Genomic DNA, 18,568 nt, shown 5'->3' on the forward strand with positions numbered 1-18,568 from the left:
GACCACAAGCTACAGGTCCAAACGAAGCTTTTGGTCTATAGAGCAGTTCCTACATTACTCTATGGGGCTGAATCTTGGACCACCTACAGAAGGCAACTGAAAGCCCTGGAACAACACCACCAAAGAACCTTTCAAAAGTTTTAGAGGATCAGCTGGAAGGCTAGGTTCACTAAAACCAGTGTACAGAGAAGGTCAACATGAAAAGCATCTCAGCTAAAGTCATTCAGATGCCAAACTTACGTCTACCCAAACAGATCCTTTACTCCCAGTTGAAGGGAGGTGAAAAAGCCCCTGTTGAGCAAAGGAAATGTTTCAAGAACAACATCAAAATTAGCCTGAAGAAATTCAACATTCCATCTAAAAACTGGGAAACTTTGCACTCAATAGATACACCTGGAGGAAATCTGTTCAAGAAGGAGTTGTGCTACATGACAGCGATCTCCACTGTGCTGCAGAGAACAAGCAGCAGCTATTAAAGGAGAGACTGAAACAACCAAGAGACCCAACCACTAAGCACAGCCATCACTTACTCTTGCCCACACTGCACCAGAATATGTGGATCCAGATCAGCCTCTGAAGGCCCGAAGGCCCACAAAAAGACAACCCCTAAGGAGAACATTATATTTGACTCAAGAGATCGCACTACTATCAGTACCCCCGGCAGTATGTTCCAGTTACTCACCGATCTCTATGCAAGAAATCTACCTCTGACATCTCCCTTAAACTTTCCTCTACTCATTCCATATGGCCTTCCACTGGTACTGGCCACTGCCACCCTGGGAAAAGGTGTTTACCATACACTCTATTTATGTCTCTCACAATCCTACATGCCTCTATCAAGTCACCCCTCAACTTTCTTCAATCCAAAGAAAAAAGCCCTAGCTTGATCAACCTATCCTCATAAAACATGCTCACTAGTCCAGGCAGCATCTTGGTAAATCTCCTCTGCACCCTCTCTAAAGCTTCCACATCCTTCCTATAATGAGACAAACAGAACAGAACACAAGTGTGGTCTAACCAGAGAATTATAGAATGGGGAAATTGCCTTACGTCTCTTGAACTCAATATCCTGATACGTCACATGTCTTCTTAACACCCTATCAACTTGCACAGCAGTTTTGAGGGATCGATGGACTTGATATAAAGTTGAGAAAATTACAGCTAATTTCAATCTCTTATTAAAGAAGTGGATGGCTGTTTTGTTAATTTGATGTTTTAAAGAAGATTAGCTTTATTTATGACAGTGAAAGGCACCATTTGTATCAATGATAAGCATAGGCTGAGGGTGTGCTGGGAGCAGACCACAAGTATCACCATGTTTCCGGTGGTGACACAGCATACCCACAACTTACCCGCATATCTTTTGGAAAGTGTGAGGAAATCAGAGCACCTGAGGAGTCACACACGGTTATGGGGAAAATGTACAAACTCCTTACAGAGGGCGGGGGAAATGAAACCCCAATCACTGATCGCTGGCATTGTAAAGCATTACACTAACTGCAATGTTACCAACTGCCCTATATATCCACATCAACAGGTATCCAGATCCAAAGGATATCAGTCTTTGCACTTCTCCTCAATGCACACATAGGTTTATGACTCAATTAGGGGTTTGGTTTTACTTTGAATTAACTAATGTCTATCTGACTGAAAAATGCTGAGATATATAACTTAACTACCAAGAAATTTATCAATTGACCTGCTATCACACTACCTGCCTTTCCAGTGTCCATAACACACAGGACAAATGACCGTTAGACTTTGGTGTTGGTCCAGATACTGGACTGGCTGCAGCACAAAAGACGGTGAAAAAGATGAAACATGTTTATATCGTGGCTACAGCAACAGCTAGACTGCAGATTTAATCAGAACACCAACCTAATGATACACAGCTGGTCTATTAGTCACTAATGATGCATGATTTAATGCTAGCTTAATACTTCAAACTAGGTAAAGTTTGAATTCAGTCACTAGTAAACAAGCCAAAGCCCCTGTCATGAATCCTTTGACCTTCATGTTTTAAACATAACAAAAAAGTAAATTATTGTGATCTTTTCCAGATGTTGAAATTTATTTCAATCAAAAGGAAATGTACAGTCCATCTGTACAATAATATAATTTCCACTTATGAATGTGGTGTGGATGGCTGGGAATAGTGATGATAATTCAGTGCAGTTATAATCCAATTAGAAAAGAAAATGAGAACACCAGATGGGACTTGGACAGGTTTCAGCAGAATAACCAACTTATCCACGAAAGGAGGAAGCAGAGATTTGTAGTATAGCTGTACAGTCATGTCACATTTACCAAGAGGAAATATAAGGTTAATACAGAGATAAAGAACAATTCCACAAAATATCAAATAAAATCTTAGTCTTCACTAAAGAAGATATTCTAGAATATACAGATGGTTGACTTACTAATTTACAGAGGGTTGGACAATAACCTATATAATATGCATTTTTTAAAAAAAGACAGACAAAAACTAATCTGGATAATTGCAAATCACGCTACTAAATAAATGTTTCCTTCTATTCCCATGTCACATGGGGAAAAAATCAACTTCTTCAATTCTATCCCTTCTTTTGAATCTTAGCAACAATTTCCAAATCATCGTTCAATTCAATGATCCATTTAACATGAAATTACTAATATGAGGCATAGTTGATATTCCTTACCTCAATTATATATAGCACCACATTTTTGTAAAAACAGTAGAGGATGCACTTTGTCACTCGAATGTAACTCCAGGCTCCATGGACCAGTAAAAGTTTTTCTAAATACGAAAACTAAAATGAAAAGGAAAAAAGGCTTCAATAGTATCATGAGTATTTTTTAAACCACACAACAAGACAGTAAATTCAATTTGTAATCCAAGTTGCAAGAAAAGTTTCCTAAGTCAACATATAGAGGCCCCTGCTAGGGAGGGTGAAGTATTGGACCTCCTCTTAGGGAACGAGGCTGGGCAAATAACTGAAGTGGCAGTCAGGGAGCATTTTGCCTTTAGTGTCCATAATTGAATAGAAAAGTTTAAGTCAGATCCACAGGTTAAAGAAAATCCAAGTGGTTCTACAATTATATTAAGGAAAAAAGGGTGGCGAGGGAAGAGTACATCCTCCTGGAGATCAGCAGGCTTGCCTGTATTTTGAGCCAGAGGAGATGGATGAGATTTTTAACAAATACTCCTCCTCAGTATTTCCTGGTGAAAATCATGGTTGTTCAAGAGATAAGAGAAACAAGTGGAGGGGTTTTGGAGTACATTTATATTACCAGGAAGGGGGTATTTGCTGCCTTACAACACAATAAGGTGGAAAAATCTACAGGGCCTGACCAAGTGCTTTGTGAGAGACAAAGGAGCAAACTGTAGAAACCCTGCAAAGATATTTGCTGCATCGTTAGCCACTGAAGTCCTGAAGACTATATGGTGGCTAATGTTGTTCTGTTGTTTAAGAAAGACAAGCCATGGAACTATGGGCCAGTCAGCCTGACATCAGTAGTAGGGAAGTTACTGGAGGGAATTCTGAGGGACAGGATCTACCAGTATTTAGACAGAAAGGCTCTGATTAGAAGGAATCAGTTGAACAACTAACCATAAGGGTAGATGAACTTAGGGCAGTCAATGTTGTCTATTTGGACTTTAGCAAGACCTTCAGCAAGGCCCCTCATGGTAGGCTGGCTGGGAAGGTTAGGCCCCATGGGATCCAGCGAGGGCTAATTAAGTAGATTCAAAAGGAAGCAAAGGGTGGTGGTTGATGAAACCAAAATCGAGCTTTTTGGCTATTAGACTAAACGCTACGTTTTGCATAAGCCAAAAAACACACCATCCTTACTGAGAAGCATGGTGGTGGATGCATCAAGCTTTGGGGATGCTTCACTGCAGCAGACCCTGAAAGGCTTGTGAAGTTTGAGAGTAAAATGAATACAGCAAAAATATCGGGAAATCCTGAAGCAGTCTGCAAGAGAACTGCAACTTGGGAGAAGATTTGTTTTCCAGCACGACAATGACCCCAATCAGAAAGCCAAAGCTACACTGGAATGGCTTAAAAACAACAATGTTAATGTCGAGGAATGCCCAAGTCAGGGCCCAGACCTCAATCCAATTGAGAATTTGTGGCTGGACTTGAAAAGGGCTGTACACTCACGATCTTCATGCAATCTGACAGAGCTTGAGCAGTTTTGTAAAGAAGAGTGGAGAAAAACTGCAGTGCCCAGATGTGCAAAGCTGATAGAGACCTACCTACACAGACTTCAGGTCGTAATTGCTGCCAAAGGTGCATCTACTAAATACTGACTTGCAAGGGGTGAATACTAATGCAATCAATTATTTTGTGTTTTATATTTGTAATTAATTTAGATCACTTTGTAGAGATCTGTTTTCACTTTGACATGAAAGAGTCATTTTCGGTTGAACAGTGTTAAAAAACTCAAATAAAATCCACTGTGATACAATGTTGTAAAACAATAAAATATGAAAACTTCCAGGGATGGGGGTGGGAGGGTGAATACTTTTTATAGGCACTGTATGAGCCTTGTATTTGACACTCACCATAACTGAGAACTAGGATCTGCTGCTTCTTGGTTTTCTCATTCCTGTGGCAAAACTATTTACAAGTGGATGTTGTGGAGTTGCATAAATGTATCATTTGGCAACACTGTTTACAGGAACATGTTGTTCAGTAGCACAGACATTCTTCCCATAATGTGTCATCTCATATTTAGGAGCATTCTTTCTAGAGGTCCTCATGACAAAAAGTAGCTTTGACAGAGGTGGCTGAGCAACTACAAATTACACAGCTAAAACCACCTTACATTATACCACTTGCCACGTCTTCACTATATCAGAAAAACTGGCCTCAGTTTTCACCACAATTCTGCTGGTACCTCAATCAACTTCTATCTCTTTCTCAGGTCCTTCATGTCCCTTCAGGTTATGAAAAGTCCCTCATCTGAAATATTAGCTTTCCACATTTGGTGCTTGACCTCCTTACTTTCTGCAAAATTTTCCATTTTCTGTTTTTGGATCATTTTTTATCCTACTCACGCAAGTCTGGCCTTCTAAACCAGTCCCGGTCCCACTCCCTTACCATTAACAACTCAGTACTTAAACCAAGAAGCCTAATGTGCTGGTAATTCCTGCCATTAAACTCACCCACATTTTGACTCACACCTATGCTTTGTTCTGCACATCCGACCCCCAACTTCTCTCCTACTGGAAACCAACTTGCATATCTCTTTCTCATTCTCATACCCAGCCAGAGACGTAAAGTATTGTCTATTTCTCCTTCCACAGGTACTGCCTGATCTGTTGAGTTTTTTCCAGCATTTTCTGTTCTTATTAAACTGAGTATTCATTTTAAATAGGAATAGGTTAATTGTTTTTTAGCTTCGCCCTAAATTATCTTAGCAGGATAAAGGCCTCAGTCTCATAAGATGACATTGTTATAAGTATCCTCAGGTTTAGTAAGATTGGCTACTCATCGCCGTTTGTCCTCCCCATGGAATGCATGGATTTTCCCTGGGTACTCCGGTTTCATCCAATACACCAAAGGTGTACTGGATGGGTTAACTGGTCATTGTAAATTATCCCATGATTAGGTTAAAGTTAATCGGGGTTGTGGGGTTGCAGGGGCAGCATGGCTTGAAGGGTGCGAAGGGCCTACTCTGTGTTGTATCATTAAATAAATAAATAGAACTAAGTCACTGTGGTACAAGTCTTCTGGAATTAATCAAGTGGAATATATCTTAATAAGGAAGAGGCTGTACTATAATCAAGCAGCGATTACATAAATAGATTAATAAGGTATACAGGTGTCCCCCGCTTTTCGAACGTTCGCTTTACGAAACCTCACTGTTACGAAAGACCTACATTAGTACCCTGTTTTCGCTTTCAGAAGGTGTTTTCACTGTTACGGAAAAAAAGCAGCGTACGCCCCAAGCAGCCGCTCTCCCCTGGATTCGGAATGGCATTCTCGCCGGCATTGCTTAAACACGTGTCTGTGAGCAGCCGTTTGCAAGATGAGTTTTATGGTGTCGGAAAAGCCTAAAAGAGCTTGTAAGGGTGTTACACTTAGCGTAAAACTAGACATAATTAAGCGTTTTGATCGTGGTGAACAAAGTAAGGACTAAGTGAGTTTGGCTTGTGGAAGCTGACGAACATGATGTTGAAGAGGTTTTGGCATCCCATGACCAAGAACTGATAGATGAAGAGCTGATGCAATTGGAAGAGGAAAGGATAACAATCGAAACCGAATGCAGTAGCGAAAGTGAAGCAACTACATGAGATTTTCGCTGCAATGATAAAGTACGACTTTAATTTTGAAAGGGTATGTAGGTTTAGGGGATATTTGCAGGATGGCTTGAGTCCTTACAAAGAACTGTATGATAGAAAAATGCGCGAGGCTCAGCAGTCAAGCAAGCCTTCCACAGCAGCCACAGCAGATGCCGAACCTCGACCTTCAACATCCAGGCGGGCAGTCATAGGAGAAGATGAGCTGCCTGCTCTAATGGAAACAGACAACGAGATGACACCCCAGTGTCCCACCACCCCAACACCCAGGCCACAGACAGATACTGTACCGATTCATGGAGGATGCAGCAGTAGCTGGGAGGCACACAGCACATCTTTAAGGAAAAAGCCGAAATAAACAAGCTAATTAATTAGGTGCCGCCCGACACGTAATTGTTGGCCCAGATCATAGACGACGCAGTCAGAAATCGGCACTAATCTGGGCCGACAATTACGTGCCGGGCAGCACCTAATTAATTAGCACGTTCATTTCGGCTTTTTTCTTAAAGATGTGCTGTGTGCCTCCCAGCTACCGCTGGACCCCTGCGTGCTTTGCGGCAATGTATCGGTCGGCGGCCTGGAGGGTGGGGGCCACTGCACCAGCCAACCTGCGACGACTCAGTCTAACACAAATCAGTGTGCTCTGCGCTGTCTTCCCAATTCCAGTAAGTGATACTACACTGTACAAACATTATTTCTACTTTATATAGGCTGTGTATTTTTACGTGTTATTTGTTATGATTTGGCAGCTTCATAGCGTAAAGGTTACTGGAGAGAGTGTTTCTGCCAACAGCGCTTGTGTGAGATTTTCTGCCGACAGCACTTGCGTGAGATTTTCGCTTTGGCGAACACTGCAGTAGTGATTGTGGAAAAGTATTTCTACTTTATATAGGCTGTGTATTTATCATATCATTCCTGCTTTTACTATATGTTACTGTTATTTTAGGTTTTATGTGTTATTTGGCATGATTTGGTAGGTTATTTTTGGGTCTGCGAACGCTCACAAATTTTTCCCATCCAGATAAATGGTAATTGCTTCTTTGCTTTATGACATTTCGGCTTACGAACCGTTTCATAGGAATGCTCTACCTTCGGAGGGTGGGGGAAACCTGTACGTAGTGGATAGTGAACCATGGTAATGGGAATCAATTCCCTTAAACATCATTGTGAAGTGACAAGAAGCACACGTTTCAAAATAAATTACAATTCCTTCTGCACTCAGAGCTCTCCACATGAACAAAACCTGTTTTGGCTTTCCTTTGTTTATGCGACTTGCTGTTAATAGATAGAAATAATTCCAAATCACCCTTTGAGCATTTGTGTTGCATATATTGGGAGAATTTCTGATCATTGTACAAAGACAAAGTGATGTTAAGTGCTTCCAACCTGTGCTATGGAGTAATCAGAGGAGTTGGTGGCTTGCAAGCCTTCGTTGCCATTAATTCCTATTCCAACATGCGCAGTCTGAATCATCCCCACATCATTGGCTCCATCTCCAACCGCTAGAGTGATGGCATTAACATTCTTTTTAACCATTTGTACAATTTCTGATTTCTGGAGAGGTGAGACTCTGAAAGAAGAAATAAGATGTTAATCAGTTTAATAGCTTTGGAATCCGAAAGTTCTTTTGTGTTACTCAGAGTCCTGTGTTATAAAACAAACACCAATAGACTTCAACCTTTAACAGATGAATATTATAGTTGTATTGAACATCCAGTGATCAGCAGTTTAAGAGACTAATATCCCAAAAGAGGTTGTTCTTGTATTGTGCATCGTTGATCTTTTCAGATGTAAATTGATCATTTAATCTTTGTGTGATGTATTATTTGTGGGATAGGAGACAGCAGGAGAAGTAATTGGTGGTAGAAACAAATGAAAATCAAATGTCAGATTGAATATTTTATTAAAATTAGATTTGAGCTGGATTGCTTTAAAATTGACACACTGTAGAATAAAATGATGTTGTTGACCGTAAGTTTGATTAATTGCGGTCAAAAGAATCATAGGTGTCATTTAAAAATGCAGCAAATTTCTACAAAAATAATAGCTATCAATGTATAATATCTGATTTCTCCTAATCATCTTAAATTAGATTGAAATCCAAATTCCAGGTTGGGATTATCTTTGGTCTTCATAATGCCAAAGATACATATGCATGGCAGTCCCAGAGTCCCCAGAATGAGATGTGCAATCATGGTCCTGTTAACAGACAGCAGGACATACAACATGAGCATCAGACAGAAGACAATTTAAACTGGTTATAGCCATTGCAGTTAGCGTAAAGCTATTACAGTGCCAGTGACCCAGATTCAATTCTGCTGCTGTCTCTGAGGAGTTTCCTCCCGTGACCACTTAGGTTTCCTCCAACATTCCAAAGACACATGGGTTGGTAGGTTAATTGGTCATGAGTGCAATAGGGCAGTGCAGGTAGGCACATTGAGCTGGAAGGGCCTGGCACCAAGCTCTAAGTAAAGATCCCAAATGCATGTTTTAACATATTCAGATAGGATATCCTTTAACTGTCTCTGTTATCCCAGCATTAACAAACTGAAATAACTGTAAAAATCAGTTTAACCAAGTTAACTGTCATTGTGCATTCAGTACTTAGTAGGAAGGTGAAAAGTTATTTAACCTGTTTGAATTTTAGATCTGCTACAAAAATGTTAAAATGAGCCCAGGCTCACTTGTATACTCGTGTATAGAAATTGTTGGAACAATTCCGATGCAAGTTGAACCATGTAAAACATATAAAAGGGCATAACATTCAAATCATAAGAAGAAACAACAACTGGTCATTGCTTATTCCTTACTAACATCTCATCCTTGCCCTCCTCTACCACCAACTAAAAACAGCCCCCCACCCTTTCCACTCCCTCCCCACTAACTGCAAAATGGGCATGGGCAAAATACAGAAACAATCCACTCTGACTTAGTCCATAAATTATTGAGTTTCAGGACACCCTTCTTATCAAAAGACATTTTGCATAACATCCTGGTACTAATATTTAATAGAGCTTTGACCAGTGGCCAATTGGTGTTTGGGATTAATTAGGAAGAGCAAATTAAACCAAGGCAGGGACAAGCGCAGGGGCTGTCATCCGAGTGGATGCAGCCAGAGTAGTGATCTTAAGGCTTTAGCGCTTCGAGGCTTCAGTGAAGAGAGGCATCACTCAGAGAAAGCAAAGGAAAGAAAAGCTCAAGCTTTTTTTCCTTCTCTTCTTTATATCTGCTCACCGAGGTAGAGATGACAGGCAGGATAGTGAAATGCTCCTCTTATGGGATGTGGGAAGTCAGGGAGACCTCCAATGTGCCTGACCACTACAACTGCAAAAAGTGCATCCAGTTGCAGCTTCTAACAAACTGCATTAAGGAGTTGGAGCTGGAACTGGATGAACTCCAGATCATTCGGGAGGCTTTAAGGGTGATAGATTGGACATATAGAAAGGTAGTTACACCCAAGGTGCAGGACACAGTAAACTAGATGACAGTCAGGAAAGGGAAAGGGTTTAAGGAGTCAGTGCAGACTACCCCTGTGGCTCTCATCCTCAACAAGAGGTATATCACTTTGGACACTTGAATTCCCGGATGGGATGTTGCCTCACAGGTGCCAGGGTCCAGGATATCTTGGAACGAGTTCTCAGCATTCTTAAGAGGGAGGGTGAACAGCCAGAAGTCATGGTCTGTGTAGCTACCAATGACATGGCTAAAACGAGTGATGAGGTTCTGCATTGGGACTTCAGGGAGTTAGATGCTAAGTTAAAGGGCAGGACCTCAAAGGTTGTGATCTCGGGATTGCTATCCATGACACATGCTAGAAAGATCAGAACTAGGAACATTATACAGTTTAATACGTAGTGAAGGAGTTGGTGTAGGAGGGAGGGCATAAGATTTTTGGATCATTGGGCTCTCTTTCAAGGAAGGTGGGATCTGTACAGAAGGGATAGTTTGCACCTGAACTGGAGAGGGACTAATATCCTAGTGGGAAGGTTTGTTAATGCTGCAAGGTGGGGTTTAAACTAGAGTTACAGAGGAATGGGAAGCAGAATACCAGAACAGTTAGTGGAGAGGCTGTGGAGATAGCTGTTGGTAAGACCTCAGACGAATGTTGAGCATGGTACGACACAATCGAAAAGGGTGAATACAGGACTGGAGGCGTTATATCTGAATGCACACAATATATGGAATAAGGTAGCTGAACTTGCAGCACAGTTCAGGTTGGCATGTATAATGTTGTAGGCATCAAGGAATCATGGCTGAAAGATTACAGTTGGGAGCTTAATGTCTAAGGATACACATTGTATCGGAAGGATAGGCAGGAAGGAAGAGGGGGCAGCATTGCTTTGTTGCTGAAAAATGAACTCAAATCATTAGAAAGGGGTGACATAGGGCTGGAAGGTGTTGAATCATTGGGGATAGAGGTAAGGAACTGCAAGGGTAAAAGGACCCTGACGGGAGTTGTATACGCACTCCCAAACAATAGTAAGGATGTGGCCTACAATTTACAACAGGAGATAGAAAACACATGCCAAAAGGGCAATGTTACTATAGTCATAGATGACTTCAATATGCAGGTAAATTGGGAAATTAGGCTGGAGCCGGATTATAGGAGGGGGGATTCCTAGAGTGCCTACGAGATGACTTTTAGAGCAGCTTGTGACTGAGCCCACTAGAGGACTAGGCATGAGAGAGGAGTTAGCCAGATGGTGGCAGAGTAGTAATTGGCTGGAATTTCTGGAAGCAATTCAGAAAGCCCAGGATATATACATCCCAAAATGGAAGGACGATTCTAAAGGAAAGCTGACACATCCATGCCTAACAAGAAAAGTCAAAGTCAAAATAAAAGCCAAAGAGAGGACATATCATAGAGCAAAAATTAGAATCAGAATCAGGTTTATTATCACCAGCATGTGTCATGAAATTTGTTAACTTAGCAGCAGCAGTTTAATGCAATACATGATATAGAAGAAATAAATAAATCAATTACAGTATATGTATATTGAATAGATTAAAGATCGTGCAAAACAGAAATATAATATTAAAAAGTGAGGTATTGTTCACAGGTTCAATGTCCATTTAGGAATCGGATGGCAGAGAGGAAGAAGCTGTTCCTGAATCACCAAGTGTGTGCCTTCAGGCTTCTGTACCTCCTGCCTTATGGTAACAGTGAGAAAAGGGCATGCTCTGGGTGCTGGAGGTCCTTAATAATGGATGCTGCCTTTCTGAGACACGGCTCCTTGAAGATGTCCTGGGTACTTTGCAGACTAGTACCCAAGATGCAGCCGACTAAATTTACAACCTTCTGCAGCTTCTTTCGGTCCTGTGTAGTAGCCCCCACCTTACCAGACAGAATGCTCTCCACGGTACATCCATAGAAGTTTTTAAGTGTTTCTGTCGACATACCAAATCTCTTTAAACTCCTGATGAAGTATAGTCGCCTTCTTTATAGCTGCATCGATATGTTGAGATCCTCAGAGATCTTGACACCCAGGAACTTGAAAATGTTCACTCTCTCTACTTCTGATCCCTCTATGAGAATTGGTATGTGTTCCTTTTTTACCCCTCCTCAAGTCCACAATCAGCTTTTTCGTCTAACTGACATTGAGTGCCAGGTTGTTGCTGTGACACCACTCCACTAGCTGGTGTATCTCGCTCCTGTACGCCCTCTCGTCTCCACCTGAGATTCTACCAACAATGGTTGCATCATCAGCAAATTTACAGAAGATATTAGTGGAAAGTTAGAGGATTGGGAAGCTTTTAAAAATCAACGCAAGGCAACGACAAAAGTCGTTAAGGATCAAATACGAATATAAACTAGCCAATAATACAGGTTTCCCCCGCCATCCAAAGGTAGAGCGTTCCTATGAAACGGTTCGTAAGCCGAAACGTCATAAAGCGAAGAAGCAGTTACCATTTATTTATATGGGAAAAATTTGTGAGCGTTCGCAGACCCAAAAATAATCTACCAAATCATGCCAAATAACACATAAAACCTAAAATAACAGTAAAATATAGAAAAAGCAGGAATTATATGATAAGTACACAGCCTATATAAAGTAGAAATACTTTTCCACAATCATTACTGAACTGTTCTCCGTAGTGAAAATCTCATGCAAGCACTGTTGGCAAAAACACTCTCTCCAGTAACCTTTAAGCTATGAAGCTGCCAAATCATACCAAATAACACGTAAAAATACACAGCCTATATGAAGTAGAAATAATGTACGTATGGTGTAGTATCACTTACGGGAATCAGGAAGACAGCACCGAGTACACTGATGATGGTGTGTTAGACTGAGCCGTCACAGGTTAGGTGGTGCAGTGGCCCCCACCCTCCAGGCCGCCAACAGATATCGAACTGTGAAGCACGCAGGGGTCCAGTGGTAGCCGGGAGGCACACAGCACATCTTTAAGAAAAAAGCCGAAATAAACATGCTAATTAATTAGGTGTCGGGCAGCACCTAATGAATTAGCATGTTTATTTCAGCTTTTTTTCTTAAAGATGTACTGTGTGCCTCCCAGCTACCGCTGCATTCTCCGCGAATCACGGGGTAGTGGGACACTGGGGTGTCATCTCGTCGTCTGTTTCCATTACAGCAGGCAGCTCATCTTCTCCTATGACTGCTCGCCTCGATGTCGAAGGTCGAGGTTCGTCGTCTGCTGTGGCTGATGTGGAAGGCTTGCTTGACTGCTGAGCCTCGCACATTTTTCTATCATACAGTTCTTTGTAAGGACTCAAACCATCCTGCAAATATCCCCTAAACCTACATACCCTTTCAAAATTAAAGTCATACTTTATCATTGCAGTGAAAATCTCATGCAGTGGCTTCACGTTCATTTCCTGGACGGCTTCACGTTCATTTCCTGGACGACTTCACTTTCAGTCCGTTCGCTACTGTATTCAGTTTCAATTGCTATCCTTTCCTCTTCCAATTGCATCAGCTCTTCATTTATCAGTTCTTGGTCATGGGATACCAAAACCTCTTCAACATCTTCGTCAGCTTCCACAAGCCAAATGCAGTTTGTCCTTACTTCGTTTACCACGATTGAAACGCTTAATTATGTCTAGTTTTACACTAAGTGTAACACCCTTATGAGCTCTTTTAGGCTTTTCCAATACCTTGGAACTCACCTTGCAAATGGCTGCTCACAGGCTCGTGTTTAAGCAATGCCGGTGAGAATCTGGGGGATAGCGGTTGCTCGGGGCGCGTGCTGCCTTTTATCACGTGCTGATTTTTTTTGTAACAGTGAAAGCACCTTCTGAAAGCGAAAACAGGGTACTAATGTAGGTCTTTCGTAACAGTGAGGTTTCGTAAAGCGAACATTCGAAAAGCGGGGGACACCTGTATTGACAAGGATACCAAAAGTTTCTTGAGATACATAAAGTATAAAAGAGTGGCGAGAGTGGATATCGGACCACTGGAAAATGATGCTGGAGAGGTAGTGATGGGGGGAACAATGAAATAGCAGATGAACTGAATAAGTATTTTGCATCAGTATTCTGTGGAAGACATTAGCCGTATGGTGGAAGTTCCAGGTGTCAGTTGTCATGGAGTGTGTAAAATTACTATAACCAGAGAGAAGGTTTTTGGGAAATTGAAAGGGCTGAAGGTAGACAAGTCACCTGAACCAGATGGTGTACACCCCAGGGTTCTGAAAGAGGTGGCTAAAGAGATTGTAGAAGCATTAGAAATGATCTTTCAAGAATCACTAGATTCTGGAATGGTTCTGGAAAACTGGAAGATTGTAAATGTCACTCCACTCTTCAAGAAGGGAGAGAGACAGAAGAAAGGAAACCATAGGCCAGTTAGTCTGACCTCAGTGGTTGGAAAGATGTTGATGCCAGGGTACTGGGAGACATGATAAAATAGGCTGTAGCATAGTTTTCTCAAGGGAAAATCTTGCCTCACAAATCTGTTGGAATTCTTTGAGGATAGACAAAGGAGAATCTGTTGATGTTGTGAATTTGGATTTTCAGAAGGCCTTTGACAAGGTGCCATGCATGAGGCTGCTTACAAGTTATAAGCCCATAATATTACAGGAAAGATTTGAGCATGGACAAAGTAGTGGCTGATTGGCAGGAGGCAAAGAGTGGTAATAAAGGGAGCCTTTTCTGGTTGGCTGCCAGTGACTAATGGTGTTCCACACGGGTCTGTGTTGGGTCTGATTTTTTAAAAATGTTGTATGTCAATGATTCGGACAATGGAATTGATGGCTTTGTCACAAAGTTTGCAGATGATATGAAGATAGGTGGAGGGAAGGTAGTTTTGAGGAAGTAGAGAGGCTACAGAAGAATGTAGACAGATTACGAGAATGGACAAAGAAGTAGCAGACAGTCTACAGTGTTGGGAAGTGTATGGTCATGCATTTCGGTAATAGAAACGAAAAAGCTGACTATTTTCTAAATGAGAAAAAGTACAAAAAACTGAGATGCAAAGGGTCTTGGAAGTCCTTGTGCAGAATTCCCTAAAGGTTAATCTGCAGGTTGATTCTGCGGTGAGGAAGGCAAATGCAATGTTAGTATTCATTACAAGAGGACTGGAATATAAAAGCAAGGATGTAAGGTTGAAACTTTATAAAGCACTGGTGCTGCCTCACTTGGAGTATTGTGAGCAGGTTTGGGCACCTCATCTTTGAAAGAATTTACTGAAACTGGAGAGGGCTTAAAGGAGGTTCACAAAAATGATTCCAGGATTGGATAGCTTATCATATGAAGAATGTCAGAAGGCTCCATACCTGCATTCATCAGAACTCAGAAGAACGAAGGGTGACCTCATTGAAACCTATGGAATGGTGAAAGGCCTTGATAGAGTGGATGTGGAGAGGATGTTTCCTATGGTGGGAGAGTCTAAGATGAGAGGACACAGCCTCAGAATAGAGAGGTGTCCTTTTAGAACAGAGATAAGGAGGAATTTCTTTATCCAGAGGGTGGTGAATCTGTGGAATTCTTTGCCACAGGCAGCTGTGGAGTCTTTATGTATATTTAAGGCAGAGATTGATAGATCCTTGATTGGTCAGGGCATGAAGGGATAAGGGGAGAAGGCAGGAGATTGGGGCAGAGAGGAAAATTGGATCAGCCACGATGAAATGACGGAGCAGACTTGATGGGCCAAAATGCCTAATTCTGCTCCTGTACCTTGTATCTGATCTTAAGTGGGACTTCCAATGTAATTATAACCTGGTGCATCTAAAACCCTGCTATGTGCCTCTGGTGAAGAGTAAACCTGCAACCTTGAGGACAGTGTGAAAATGGTCGGAGGAGGTTTGTGAGGCACTCCAGGGTTGTTTTGAGGTGACAGGCTGGCAGGCACTCTGTGAGCCACATGGAGAGGATATTGATGGGCTCACAGAGTGCATCACTGATTACATCAACTTCTGTGTGGACTGCAATGTTCCCACAAGAACTGTCCTTTGTTATTCAAATAACAAGCCATGGGTGACAAAGGACATCCCGAACGCTAAAAAGAGGGCGTTCAGAGATGGAAATAGGGAGGAGCTGAGGGCAATACAGAGGGACCTGAAAGCCAGAATCAGGGAGGCTAAAGACAGGTACAGGAGGAAGCTTGAGTGGAAACTCCAGCAGAACAACAGGAGAGAAGTCTGGAGGGGGATGAGGACCATCATCGGGTTCTGGCAAACTAGCAACAGAGGAGCTGAAAGCAGTGTGAACAGGGCCAATGGACTTAACCTGTTCTTTAACAGATTCGACATTGTGGCCCTTGCCCATCCCTCACATAAGCCATATGTTGTCGGCCCCCAACCAACACATATTCCACTCTCCCCTCCTACCCCTCCTCACAGTCCCCCACCCTGCTCTCATGACTATACCCCTTCCCCACACGAAACCACCACAGTGGGCTTCACAGCTGAACAGGTGAGAAGACAGTTGAAACGTCTCAACCCAAGCAAGGCTGCAGGACCGGATGGTGTCAGTACCAGGGTGCTCAAAGCCTGTGCCCCTCAGCTATATGGAGTACTTCACCATGTATTCAATCTGAGCCTGAGACACCGAAGGGTTCCTGTACTGTGGAAGATGTCCTGCCTCGTACCTGTGCCGAAGACGCCACGCCCCAGCGGCCTCAATGACTACAGACCGGTGGCATTGACCTCCCACATCATGAAGACCCTGGAGAGACTTGTTCTGGAGCTGCTCCGGCCTATGGTCAGGCCACACTTAGATCCCCTCCAGTTCGCCTACCAGCCCCGACTAGGAGTTGAGGATGCCATCGTCTACCTGCTGAACTGTGTCTACGTCCACCTGGACAAGCCAGCGAGCACTGTGAGGGTCATGTTTTTTGACTTCTCCAGTGCGTTCAACACCATCCGCCCTGCTCTGCTGGGGGAGAAGCTGACAGCGATGCAGGTGGATGCTTCCCTGGTGTCATGGATTCTTGATTACCTGACTGGCAGACAACAGTACGTGTGCTTGCAACACTGTGTGTCCGACAGAGTGATCAGCAGCACTGAGGCTCCACAGGGGCCTGTCTTGTCTCCCTTTCTCTTCACCATTTACACCTCGGACTTCAACTACTGCACAGAGTCTTGTCATCTTCAGAAGTTTTCGGATGACTCTGCCATAGTTGGATGCATCAGCAAGGGAGATGAGGCTGAGTACGGGGCTACGGTAGGAAACTTTGTCACATGGTGTGAGCAGAATTATCTGCAGCTTAATGTGAAAAAGACTAAGGAGCTGGTGGTAGACCTGAGGAGAGCTAGGGTACCGGCGACCCCTGTTTCCATCCAGGGGGTCAGTGTGGACATGGTGGAGGATTACAAATACCTGGGGATACGAGTTGACAATAAACTGGACTGGTCAAAGAATACTGAGGCTGTCTACAAGAAGGGTCAGAGCCGTCTCTATTTCCTGAGGAGAATGAGGTCCTTCAACATCTGCCGGACAATGCTGAGGATGTTCTATGAGTCTGTGGTGGCCAGTGCTATCATGTTTGCTGTTGTGTGCTGGGGCAGCAGGCTGAGGGTAGCAGACACCAACAGAATGAACAAACTCATCCGTAAGGCCAGTGATGTTGTGGAGATGGAACTGGACTCTCTGATGGTGGTGCCTGAAGAGGGGATGCTGTCTAAGTTGCATGCCATCTTGGACAATGTCTCCCATCCACTACATAATGTACTGGGTGGGCACAGGAGTACATTCAACCAGAGACTCATTCCACCGAGATGCAACACAGAGCGTCATAGGAAGTCATTCCTGCCTGTAGCCATCAAACTTTACAACTCTTCCCTTGGAGGGTCAGACTCCCTGAGCCAATAGGCTGGTCCTGGACTTATTTCCTGGCATAATTTACATATTACTATTTAACTATTTATGGTTTTACTACTCTTTATTATTTATGGTGCAACTGTAATGAAAACCAATTTCCCCTGCGATCAATAAACTATGACTATGACTATAGTATCTACAAAAGAAAATGAGTTTGTTTTTGTGGGAATTTTTAAATGTGTCTATTGCCTGAATATTTGGGAATTATTTGATACCACTGTATTCTGTTAGACAGAAAATATAGAAAGCTTGAGGAAATACAATACCAGGCACAGGGAATGGTTCTATCCCACTGATATCAGACTCTTGAAAGGAATTTTCATACACCAGAACATAGAGTCATTGAGTCACAGAAAACTATAGCACAGAAACAGCCCTTCAGCCTATCTAGTCCGTGCCAAACAATTTGAAATGCCCAGTCCTATTGACCTCTACATGAACCATAGCACTCCATACTCCTCCCATCCATGTACCTATCCAAAACTCGCTTAAACGTTGAAGTCAAAATCACATCCACCACTTCTGCTGGCAATTCGCTCCACACTCACAACACCGTCTGTAAAGAAGTTTCCCCTCATGTTGCCCTTTACCCTCTAGCTGTAGTCTCACTCAGTGGGAAAAAAAAACTGTTTGCAATCACCCTATCTATACCAGGCATAATTTTGTATGCCTCTATCAAATCTCCTTTCAATCTTTTACATTCTAGGGAATAAAGTTCTACCCTATTCAATCTTTTCTTATAACTCAGGTACTCCAGCCCTGGCAACATCCTTGTAAATTTTCTCTGTACTCTTTCAATTTATTTACATCTTTCCGAATGTAGGTGATTAAAACTGCACACAATACTCACAATTAGGCATCACCAACATCTTGTTCTAACTCCCATACTCAGTATTTTGATCAATGAGGGCCAAATGTACCAAAAGCTTTCTTTATGACGTTATCTATCTGTGATGTCACTTTCAATGAATTATGGACTTTTACTCCCAGATCCCTCTTTTCTA

At 42.4% G+C, this 18,568-nt stretch overlaps 1 protein-coding gene across 7 annotated transcripts in view; it reads right to left on the reverse strand.

The window, feature by feature from the left end:
- atp8a2 (ATPase phospholipid transporting 8A2) overlaps nucleotides 1–18,568 on the reverse strand; it is a 589,180-nt gene that overhangs the window by 112,192 nt on the left and 458,420 nt on the right. For all 7 annotated transcript variants that reach the window (XM_063054225.1, XM_063054230.1, XM_063054229.1 and 4 more), the window contains 2 exons: nucleotides 7,673–7,856; nucleotides 2,679–2,789 (listed from right to left, as the gene is read on the reverse strand). In XM_063054225.1, the coding sequence (XP_062910295.1) occupies nucleotides 2,679–2,789; nucleotides 7,673–7,856 (295 nt within the window). The remainder of the gene's footprint in view (nucleotides 1–2,678; nucleotides 2,790–7,672; nucleotides 7,857–18,568) is intronic.

Source organism: Mobula hypostoma, chromosome 7 (genome assembly GCF_963921235.1).
Source record: "Mobula hypostoma chromosome 7, sMobHyp1.1, whole genome shotgun sequence".
Taxonomy (NCBI): Eukaryota; Metazoa; Chordata; class Chondrichthyes; order Myliobatiformes; family Myliobatidae; genus Mobula; species Mobula hypostoma.